The 12,061-nt window shown below is 46.0% G+C and overlaps 1 protein-coding gene across 1 annotated transcript in view; it reads left to right on the top strand.

Moving 5' to 3' along the window:
* Nucleotides 1-602: 602 nt before the first annotated feature.
* TAF4B (TATA-box binding protein associated factor 4b) overlaps nucleotides 603-12,061 on the top strand; it is a 71,423-nt gene continuing 59,964 nt past the window's right edge. The window contains 2 exon segments of the mRNA XM_041477801.1: nucleotides 603-888; nucleotides 891-1,013. Of these exon segments, the coding sequence (XP_041333735.1) occupies nucleotides 771-888; nucleotides 891-1,013 (241 nt within the window). The 5' untranslated portion in view covers nucleotides 603-770.

Below are 12,061 nucleotides of genomic sequence, written 5' to 3' on the forward strand. Positions count from 1 at the left end.
TTTAAAATTTGTTTTTAGAGCCGTGTAGTGTGTATTCTGTCAGGATGACCCTTGCTTTACAAGGGCGACCGAGTTCCACGTCCTCCCTCAGCCTTTCTTCAAGTCGAGCCCCGGGCATGAAGGTCAAACGGGACAACGCTGTCCCCTTCATCCGCACAGGTCCGCGCTGCTTTCGCCGTCTCGGCCTGTCAGCAAGTTCCCATCACGACACGACGAGCTCTCACGCTTGCCGGAGCAGCTCACGTTTTGAACGGAAGCCCCAAGGGCACCTGCAGCCCAGGTACAGCCGGGGGTGCTCTGGCGCAGGTAGGCGGGCCGGAGGCTGGCACGGCGGGAGGAGCGGCTCCGCGCCTCACCCCATCCCGGGGCTCCGGGCGCGTCCCCCTCCGGCCGCCCGGACTCCCCCCGCTGCCGCCAACTTCAACGCGGCACAAGCGCTGGAGTCCGCATGGCTCCATAAACACGGGCGGGCTCAAAGGGGCGGCGGGGCTGGGCCGGGCGCCGCCGCAGTAGGACGCGCTGGCGGCATTGGCCCGCCCTTCTTCCCTCCTCCCTTCCCTCCCTCCCTCCCGCCGCCGGCAGGGGAGGCCGGGCCGGCCGGGCCCACGTGCGCGGCGCCCGGGAGCCGGAGGAGCGGCGCTGCCATGTGTTTCGGCGGGCGAGCCGCCGGCCGGGGCACCGCCTGAGCGCCGCCCGCCCGCGATGCTGCGGGGCGCCGCGGGGCTCTGCGCGACGCGGCCGCCCCCCGTCCCCTCGCCGCCTCCTCCTCCATGAGCGCCTCGGCGGCCCCCGTCAGGCTGATGCCCGGCGGGCACCCGGAGCAGGCGGCCGCCTGCGCCCCAGCCGCGGGCTCGGCGCCCGAGCGGGGCAGCCCCGCCGCCCGCGTCCCGCGGCCGCCCCCGCGGGCACCCCGGTGGTGCGGGGGGCCGCTCCCGGCGTCCCGCGGCCGGTGGCGCCCAAGGGGCCGCCCGCGGCCACCCTCCAGTTGCCGGCCAACTTGCAGCTGCCCCCAGGTGAGTGATCCCTCCCGGGCTGCCCCAGTTGCGGACATGTCCCGTGTCGCGACTTAGCCGGCATGTCGCGGTCGTCGCTGCCGGGGGGCCGGTGGGCAGGACGGAGCCCGCCGCGCTGCCCTTGCTGCTAGAGACGGGCCGTGGCGAAGGACGGGCAGGGCGGCGGGGGTGGCGGTGGTGTGGTGGCGGTGTGTGTTTCGGGCTGCTTGTCCGCCCCAAACTTCTGGGAACCGGCGTGTGCGTGTGCCTTGCTGGGCACGGGCAATGTGACTGAGTTCCGTCGGGTAGCGCTGGGGATGCTTACAGCCTGTCTGGAGGATAGATCTGGAAGTCTCTGGATAAAGGCAACTTCTTACTTTGCTGGATAGCACGAAGAGCAGGAGAAGTAACCAAAAACTCAGCGGCCAAGTTCCCCGTATACGTGACTTGAAAAGGACTGCTCGAGGCTTTAGTGGAACTTGGATGAAGGAGTATCCCGGGGCGGGGGTGCGAGCGTGGCTTGGCGGCTGCAGAGCGGCTCCGTAACTCACCGGGCGGGTCAGGCTGCCCGCACTCACCTCCGGCCGGGCTGTCCCGAGGGAATTCTTGTCACCGGCACGACCAGGCCGATGCGACTGTGGATGGAACAAAATACCGCCGTGCCTAAGGAGGACAGAGTTGAAAGTTCATTACGTGTTGCTCCTTGAAACCTTTTTTTTCTATAAACCCTCCGTGGGAAACGTAAGGGTTCGGGGAGATGCCGTCCTTGCAGATGTGCTTCCTATAACAGCAGTGAAAATATTTATGTAGGAATTGCACAATGCTGATACAGACATCTTAATACTTTGGATAGCAACAGAGGATTAGCCAGGTCTTCCACCTGCACTTTCTCTTAAGAGGGAGAAGGTGCTGTTGGTTCTGAACTTCCCACTTCTCCCTGATGGGCTGTATTTAAGTGCTTTAAAAATAAAAAAAAGTGACTTTGCTTTCATTGGTTTTGGTCTTGCTCTGTTGAGACCCCAAGATATGTAATGACTTCATTGCTATTTGATGCTATAATTATTTCCTGCCAGGATAGTTCTGTTGTTGGAGCATCTGTTGCAATTACTTTCAGGTTGGATATTGCTGAAAACATTGACTGGCTTTACAGTAATCCCTGTGCTGGTAGTGCATATTTGGTTTTTTTTCCTATGCTCATTTTTTTTTAAATGCCAGTGTCTTTATCAAAGACATGCACCTCCCAAGGAAATATATAATGCTAATTTTTAAAAAAAAGTCTTTAGTCAGTCAGTTTCACTGTAGATTTCCCAGCACTCGTGATGCTGTAATGTCTGGGTAGTCAGCAGTCAAGGATGGGTTTAAATCCTTGCCAACTTTCCTCTGAAATGAACCTAATGGAAATATATTAACTTCTTGTAGCAGGGCTTCCCAGGTATTCAGGTTTTGTATCTAATACTTTTGCTTTCTGGAACGTATTGACGTTGAGTTAAATACCTATCTGTGAAGGTGGGTGATCATGCGAGTTGCCTGTGGTTTGGGAACTACAAGTTAGCAAAACTTACGGGGTTTTTGTAATGGCTTAAGTTTGACTGCATCCAGGTATACTGTTGAATGTCATCTGACTTGTGTTGTGGTAGGAAGCAGATGTCACAAAAGTAGTATTACCCCTCAGTTGCATCAGCTTGTTTTCCTTGCTCCTGGGACAATGCAGTCTTTGTATCAGAAGTTCAGAGGTGCTGGTACTCTGCAGCATTGTAAATAAAAATAACTGTGTGGACTTCAGTGCTTCAAAAGAAACTGGACGTTGTCAGATTTCAAATGGATCAGTGTTTCAGGGGAACTTGTCTATGTAATTGTTGCAAGGTTATATAAAAATGCATTCTGTCTTGAAATGGTGTTAGTATTTTACCTCTGTCTCCTAGGTGGATTCAATTTTTAATTAATAATAAAAAATGCAAGATGGATAGCATTAAAGCTACAAGTCTTAGCAGCATTAAGAAAAAGAAGTGGAATAAACCACCAAATTCCTAGGCTTGAAAAGTTTTTTATTTCAAATAAACTGCCAAATCTAGCCATACAGGATAAAATACAGAAGGGAGGATGCACTTAGGTTTAAAATCATGGCATTCATCTTTTGTGGCACGTGTTAAGAAAAATGCATACAGAAAACATCCTTCCTTCAAGTTTCAAAGGGAAGTATTTGAAGTGGCTTGTTCTGAGGAAGGCTGGACAGCACTGCCCTTACTGGTCATGCTGAGTGTGTGATGAACTGATTGTGCCCAGGGTGGGCATTGCTTCCATAGCACTGAAGTCTGGGGAAGGAAGGGCACCAGCCGAACTGTGTTTGACCTGGAGGGCAGCGGAGGTTCATGGAAATCTGGGATTTATGCTGTTCTTTCTCTTCCGTCTCTACCTCCCCCTTTCTCTTGCTCAGCATAAAGCCAGGAATTGGGAAAAGCAGATGACTAGCTAATGATGGACTCCTCATGTCCCTGAGCACAGATTGCCCATCTGCCAAGTGCCTCTTTTTGTCTGATTTTGTCTGATTTGTCTGAAAGACCACTGAGCTTTACAAGTTCTCTTGGTCTTGAAGGACTCAGGCTTGCTCATGAGTAGCAAGGATTTTTCATCACCTTCCTGTGATTTCCTCCACAAAGTGCTGGTTTTCAGCGGAGCAGCCAGCTGTCAGAGCAGTGCTGCTGCTACCCAAGGCCATCCTCCTGCTCCAGTCCATCCCTGGCTGACCACCACTGGAGGCTTGAGCACGAAGTAGGACTCCAGCTGGTCTGACTTCAGGGATGAGTTTAGTCTTCTTGTCGTGCATACCATCAGCTCGCAGACTCAATGGCTGGGCTGTATCCTCCCAAATGAAGAAGGGGATTTGATCTGCCAAAGGGACCTTTCCTCAGTTGCCCTCCTTGCTGACAAGAGCAGCGAGGCTAGCAGCATTTCAGAAGGCTTTGCACGTAGCAGTCTGGGTCTGCAGAGAGCAGAGCGGCGTGGTGAGCACAGTGCTGCCTCAGTCCTGAGCTCCATGTGGCCTGTGCTGATGCGTACAAACCTGCAAAAGTCTCATGTCATGGACCATCTGCTTAACAAGAAATTGTGTCCTTGGTTAACCTGAGCTTAATGGGGGGGAGAAATGGATGGGCTGTGCTATTAGACAGGAGGAATTAATTGGGAAGGGGAAGGAGAGACAAAGGGCCGTGACAAATGTCTATAGTTCTCCTTAGTGTCTTTGGGCCCCACACTGCTTTGGAGAAGTGGAGGGTAGAAAAAGAGCATAAAAAGAACAAAAAGAATGTTGTTTCTTGGTTTTGTTTACTTTTTTTGAACTTAGGTTTTTGCCACTTCTGTGCCTGTTCTTTCAGTCTATCCCTGGACCTGGAATGTTCATAACAAGCAGGTGTTGAAAGAACAATTAGTAGATATATCTGCTTCTCTGCTGATAGGATGAAAAAGGACAGAACTGAACCAGATGCCAGGGATCCTCCATTGTTACCTTCAATTCGCTTAGAGCAGGAAAATTCTTTGAAAACCTCACCTCATGCCACTGTGGCAACAGCTGCCATTCTCTCCACTGTAGCATTGGCTGCCTCTGGTGTGTGTATTTCTGTTTTATGCTTTCCATTACTGCTAACACCAGTGGGGCTGAGCAAGCACAGTGTCAGCAAAGAAAAGGTGCCCTGAGTGTGCTGTAATTTCGCTAGCAGTGTGGTGCAAGGCATGGTCTCCGTGTAAGGTTTCCTTCGCGCCTGACTTAGAGGGGAACAGCAGCAAGTTCAGCTTCTTGGTTTCTGTTTGCAGCTCAGTTGTCTTTGCTTGGATGTTTTGCCTCGTCTGTGGCAGGTTTTCCACTGCCTGCAGCTTATCTAGGCTGATAGTGGGTAACTTCAGAAAGCACAGCCACTGTTTGTGTCAGGTGGCTGGGCTGTGTGGCATGAAGTAGGCAGGCAGCGTGTGGACTCCTGTGGGTGGGAAGGAGAGAGCCGGTGTGGGTATTCCAAAACTGCAGTGGGGTGGTATGGAGCCTGGTCTTGTCGAGTTTCTCTTAATTGTCTGTAGAACATAAGGTAGGTAACCTGAAGAGGTAAGGGCTGATAAGCATCTGGATGCTGCTGCCTTCTGCTTTCGAAGTTGATCTAATAGGTCTCATGCAGTGCTGTGAATCTCCCTCGTTATGTTCTAGTTGTTGTTTTTCAGTGGTAAAACCGTGAAGAATTCGATATTTTCATATTTGTATCTGGTCCGTCACTTTAGAACAGGAGGAAACACTGATTTAAAAATACTTCTTAATTTATATTATGTTGAGTAGGAGTAGGTTGTCTAAAGACTTCTTGTTTCAACTGGCAGAAAACCCTAGAAATTCCTTTAAAGTATGCAGTTTCTGGTTGTTGGTAATCCCATGAAGTCTGAGCATAGTGCTTGTGCTTAGACCAGTGGGGGCTAAATAATCGGTGCTTGTAACTTTTTGTATCCCAATAAGGACGTCTGTTTAGCAGGCTTCTGGGAATGGATTCTCTGCAAGCTTCTCTCTTCGCAGTAGGTGACGCTGACCAACTTCTTTTTCTTCTGAGGAGGGGTGTGCAAAGCTTTGAAAAGCTTGAAGAACTAAGTCAAACTTAGATAATAGCGAGGAAATGTGTTGTGCTGTAACTAGTTGAAATTTCAGCTGCACTGTAGGACTTGATTTTGCTTTCAGGACTGAGTGTGTCTAGCAAAATAATGCCTTCAAATTATTAAATGCACAGCCATGTGGGAATTAAGATTTAAATCTTGGCAGAAGATGCAAAGCTAATGTCTAGATTTATTGTTTTCCAACACACAGAAAAAAAATAGATGCATTCTGAATACTGAAGCATGGAAATATGATGCTCAGTAAAATTAATGTTAAATGCTATTCAGATTTTACAGTCGATTGGAGTGTATTGCAAAGAATTACAGCTACAGTTTGGTGAACAGTAAACTTTTTTTAATCCTTAGAAGAGAGAGAACGTGAGCATGACTTGTGTTGCTTTTGCAGTATTTAAAGGACCTTTCAGCTTGTAGCAGTAAAAATAGCATCACTCACACAAGTGACAGCTGGAAGAAATACTAATTATGTTTCAGTATTCTTTTTCCCAAAGATGCTGATAAAATCTAGGTAAGCTCATGTGTTGTTATTTTGAGTAGTAACCATACCAGGTTTTTAAAGTCATTTTAGAGAACCAGGTATTTGTTATGCCACTTGACTGGAGTCTGTGCTGTGCCTAGTGGGTAGGATTGTATTTACAGATATATGTGTATGCAGGTTTTGATGTAAAAAGCAACGCTTTTGATAACTATCAGAGATGAAGAATTAGTACTGCCTTAACCATTTAGACAGAAGCAAAAGGCAAATACTTTTTCGAGAATTCTCTTGGCATTTTCTGAAAATTGATGATGTCAGAAGAAAACCAGGTGTAATTTGCAAAATGGAGAAGATCACCATAGATGTTTTTTAAGTGTCTTACTGTTCAGATTGCCAGGATTAAGGTCTGCTCTGCCATCTGGATCACCTTTAGAACAAAGTCCACTAACAGATCTTTTCCAGTGTCTTGAGGAAATAGTCTCTGATTGCAACTGAAGTGGGGTAAAAATAGCAATAGATGGAAGATCCTTGTTGCTGATGAGGAAATCTAGGGTCTGTTAAGGCTGGAGAACTGGTGAAGCTCAGTGATTTTACTGTGCTGTAAGAACAGTCCGATGATATGGTAACACTTAATTTTCAGAGCTCATGTTTGCAGGCTTCTTCCCGAGCACACTTCCAGTTTGGTGGAGGCAGAGGAGATGGTTTTGTTAGTATTGGCTGCTCCTAGGAGTTGCCTGGGAAATCAGAGTTCCTTGGGTGGATGTCCAGGCTGGAATAGCGACTGGATGAAACGGCATGCCCTGGTTGGCACAGCCCCTGAAGACTTTCCCTGGCAGCTTGCCCAGTGGCAGTTGCAGCCTGTTCCCAGTGGAGCCCTGGGAGCCAGGTCCAGCTGACTGATGGGTGGTGCATTCATTACCAGGCAGTCTCAGTGGGGCAGCCAGTGCTCTCTGTTGAAGGGGGTTAGTGCACTCAAAACACCTTTATACACAGCTGGCATACTAGGCACTTCACAAATATCACAGAGTTTCCACAGTGACAGTTTCCACAATATCTGTGCAGATGGAAGTTAATGCTTCCCATGGAGGTTTTGCTGTCTTCTGCAATAATTTTTGTTTGCTCCGTCACACTTAGGGCAAGGTGGTGAACAGTGTTAAAATTCAGTGTTGATTTCTTGTTTGCAAGTGAAAAACCATCCAGCTGAGTAGTGAATTTGCACTTTTAGAAGTGGAATTCAACTTTCTTCTGGTCCCCAGGTGAGCAATGAGGAAACAAATGTCCCATTGTAAAATTAATCTGAATTAACTGACTTGATTATCTTCTTATTTAAAGGAGATACAGATTTAAAGGGAACTGATTTTGTCCTTTGTTAAAACACTACCGAGGCACCAATGATGTTTTCGGTAACTCTTGGTTTAAAGTTAAGATTTGTGGTTCAACATTTCAGCTTCAGATTTCTCTGTAACAGCTAGATGGCTGTTCCAGAAATGGCAAGTGCAGGGTGTTGTTTCTGGTCCTTAGAAAGCTGTCTGCTGTATATATATGGCTGCAGTGTGCCAAGCATATCACTTGCTATTTGAAGAATTTCACTCCACTGAGTACTAGGAGTACACAAGAGAATGTGGTATAGAGACTCAATGCTCCTTTCAGTGCAGTAGGAATTGTCTTGAGAGTAAGGAAGTGTCTCTTGGCTCCTTTGAAGTACTACTTCACTGCCATCAGCTGAGTCCCCAGCAAATATTTGAAGCTCCTGTATGAGGTAATTTGGGTCCTGGAGAATGCTCAAGTCAGATCATCTTAGCTATAGACAGTCCTAGAACTGTCTGATTACTCAGATAGGAAAGCAGCCAAGCCTCAAGGTGCAAAGTTGCAAACCACGAAGATGCGATGGGGAAATGTTGATGGGAAATGATCCCACTTGCTGAAAGACGTGGCCCAAGGACAAGAGCTAGATGCTATCACAATATCAAATAAGGCTCTGCCTTTTGGTGCACAGTGTTGGCTGGGAATCCCTGATGCTTACATACAATAAAAACAACACTTCTTCGATTCAAGTGTAATAAATACACTCTGAATCCAAATAGAAATGGCAGTGCTGTCTTGTAACTATGCCCAGAAAACCTATTGGTTGGTTGTTGTTGGTTGTACAGTTATACTTTTGCTTAAGAGTTCTACTATAACTGTAAAATTATGTGGATATAAATGTGTTCTCAAGGAAAGAAGCTCAACTGTGTGTGCAGTCAAGAAGAACTCTTTAAGCTGAAACGTGGGCCTGTATTCTGTGAAAAGGCATATGAAAATGTGAAAATTAAGGGGGCCTAGTTGCTAGACTGTTAAACAGATATCCATCTGGGCACCAAAATGCATTGATGAGCAGCTAGTCTCCAACAGCTTGGATAAGACTTGCTTGTTGAGCAGTGTGTGAAACTTGGCTTCAGATTTTTGCAGTTTTAGCACTTTGTGTCTAGTTCCTGCAGAAAGGGAGGGAGAGGGGACTTCGTTTACACTCTTGAGAAAGATGTGTGGTGTCCATTATTCCAGACCGTTTTAAACAATAGGACACCAGTCTGCTCCATCCTGCCTAGAAGAGATAGCAACATCCCTTTCCTAGCTCCCTACACTTGGAAAGTACCCTGTACTGGATATCTCAGGAGCTGGTGCCTGCTGTTAGCGCAGAAAGATGCTTAGCCAGAGAAAGGTTTGAGTTACTGGAGGCAGCAGCCTTTGCTGGGACTGTAAACCCCTCGAGGTAAGTGTGTACATGGTGGTTGTTTAAAACACTGCTCACAGCAGCCCAGACAGTCTGGGGAACATTAATGCTGGTGGAACTGTGCTGTCAGCTGGGCAGTGATCTCTGCAAGGAAAGCTGGTCACTGGCTTTGAAAAGGTGAGATGTCAGACATCAGCCTTGAAAGTTGTATTCCGGAATCTGCATGAATCTGCAGTGCAGTTTGTGCAGTTGGCAAAGATGCCATCAACATCTTTAAAGAACTTACAGGTATAGCATTGTGTGTAGACTGTGTTCTGTTGTAGCATGAAAGAATATGGGCATTATGGCCTTTGAATTTTTCACCTGACATGGAAATTAATGATTTTCATGTCCATGTGCAAAACAAGGTGTCTTTCATTGGAATTCAAAATCTGACATTTCTTTGTGACTCTGCAATATCTACATGCTAGTCACTGGTCCTGAGCCATTACTATGAAGACCCATTAGTTTAGAAGCCTCCCTGGAACAAAGGGAAAGAGCACAGAGGGTGATTTCTGATATGTAATTATTTAGTTTGTGAAACGAGATGTGAATGGAATTAATTGGTTGATGGCTGGGATGTGTGGTGAGTGATTCTTGTTGCTGCAATAGCAGTGCTCGATTGTGGGTTGGACATTGCTGAATTCTTTTTATATCAGCTAGAATCAACTTCCACAGGTTGGAATGATTTGCTGTATGGAGTAAAATGCTTTGTGGGTGTAGTGTAGATGCTGAACAACTTATCTTGATCCCGTATAGTGTAGATGAGCCCTCTGTCCTGCTTATATGGGAAATATGAGAACAATCACAGGTGCTTTTCCCAAGAAAAGCCTAAAACAATCAATCTTTGACTTCACAAAAGATCTGTTGTCTGAAGTCAATTGCATTTAAAAATAGAAGTTAGAGATCATTATTAAGAGCCTATGATAAGGTAACTTGGTGTAGAGCCTCTAGATCATTGCTGTAGCTTCATTCCTAAAATGGTGAAAAGCACAGCTGGCTGTTGCCTCCAAATTGTGCTGTTGTCCTTGTTTTTTAATCTCCACTACATAATTTGCAGTAGACATCTAGGAAAATTCAAGTACTGAGTGAGGTTCATAGAGAGTAAGTAGTCCTCCTGCGTGAACTACAGACCATACTTCATCTGAAAACATTCCATATCCTTCATATTAGAAGGATCGTGTAAATCATGTAGAAGTTGAGTTACTGTCTTTCCCAGTATTTCATTAACACTTTGTGCCTCTTTAGCACTCTTTTCCAGCTAACCTACTGACATAATGCACCTTGATGCAATCACTGCTGGAACAGTCTACATCTCTAATAATGCCCTTTTTTGGTCTCTATTATTCAGTCCTGTGATGTATTTTTAAAAACTTTTAAGTTTTTAAAGACCTATTCTGTGGGACTCAATAAGTGGAATTGAAGAGGAAAAAACAGGCTTTATTTCCTAAAGGATAGCTTTAGAGAGAAAAATTGTATCCTATCCTGTTGCATTGATTAGTAGTGTTTGGCATGTTATTTTCCAAGTTTTGAATGATCCTAAATAGTCAAAGGAACTTAAAACCAATATTCCCTTTCAATTGCCACTTAGTTTCCTATTAAAACATCCCCTTTAAAGCTTGGTTTTAGCTTGAAATAACTTCCTTAAAAGCTTTTGCTCTGTTTTGAGTAGCTCAGTGAAAGAATGGAATTTGTTTAGGAACAGAGAGCTCTGACACATTACTGTTGTTTTAAAACATTTTTGTTGTTTTTTTACTGATTTGAGACCTGGAAGTCCCCATTTAGCCTTGTTTTTATAATTGGGTTTAAGTGTACTTTACTAAGATTGGCAACATACCTGATAAAGGCACTCCTTGTTTTGAAATAAGCTAAGTTTACGCTTCTTTGAATGCAGCTTTTGTGACTTATGTTCTCTTAAATGACTTTGGTCTCATTGTGGTTGGTTCTTGCTTGTATTTTATTTTAGGAGCAAAAGACTTCTCTTCATTTCCTCATGTTATTCCTTAAGCAGCAGTTCCCATGAGCTGTTTGGTTGAGCAGTTGGGTTAGAAACCTTGTAATCAAAGTGGTGGCTTAACGTGACAACTTCAGCTTCACCTGTAGTAACAGCATAAGGTGGATCTCCACTGGAGCACAAACGCCAGCTGCTTCATCTCAGAAAATTCCTGGGGGAAGTTCCCCATCAGAAATGTCTCAGGCTTGTCCTACGTGGTGGAAGTTGCCCTTACAGTGGGATGCTTTTGCATCATTGGTGTTCAGTGCTGCTGGATGAAGCCCAGAGCTTCAGTTGGCAGCACAGGTTTGTGTTAACAACATTGTGGTTTCCTTAACACTATTCCCTGAAATACAGTGAAGCCCATGCAGGTGGCATAAACAGATCTCTGCCGTTATCCCACAGCTTCTTGCTCATGGCTCCAGTGAGGTTTTGGTGCTTTCTAGTTAAAATGCAGAGGTATCTGGATGCTGCTAACCTGTGTTTCTTGGTTCCTGGGTTGGGTGCTAAACCGAGTTCAGAGTAAGCTGGTTTCCTTTACCAGTGGTGTTGGGACAGTGCAAATTTGTAGCAGAGGGATCTCAAATTTGCAAAATGAAATTAAATTTCATTAGAAGGCCTCTGATTTTCCATTGCTCACAGTGCTGGCATGTCTAAGTAAAGGCTGATCTGGGTGGTGGCTGCCAGAGCTTTGCAGGACTGTTGCCAGGCTCTCCTCCTCAAGGCAGGGTACCTGCAGCCCTGGTTCCAGGAGAAGGCAGGGTGCTGGGTGTAGATCTCAATGAGACCTCTTCAAGGTAAGAAGGTATAGCATGGCTCCTTCTGTGTAGCTTTGGAGGAAACTGAGTTGGGTTTTGGTTGTCAGGTACTTACTTCCCCTCCAGCTCCCTTCAGAGGGTTACAGCTGAAGAAAGGTGTGAAGAGAAAAAATGGCTGAAACAGCTGATGGTGCATTAACTGCCTTTTCAGCCAGTGTAGGAAAATCAAATAACTTTCCAAGGTATGTTTTTGGCAGGACAGGCAGAATATCTAAGGACAGAAGGCTCAATTTGTTGCAAAAAGGGGTTTTTTTTTAATTTGCAGGAGACACCTGAGTCCTCCAGTGAAGCATGTAAGAAATAATCCCTGATGGTAACTGGTCACTTTGGTTTGAAAATAGGAACAGCTTTGTAGCCCCAAAGGGATTGTGCCTTGCTCTTCTTATCAAAGTGTGTGAA

Source organism: Pyrgilauda ruficollis, unplaced genomic scaffold, assembly GCF_017590135.1.
Source record: "Pyrgilauda ruficollis isolate IOZ18807 unplaced genomic scaffold, ASM1759013v1 scaffold41, whole genome shotgun sequence".
Taxonomy (NCBI): domain Eukaryota; kingdom Metazoa; phylum Chordata; class Aves; order Passeriformes; family Passeridae; genus Pyrgilauda; species Pyrgilauda ruficollis.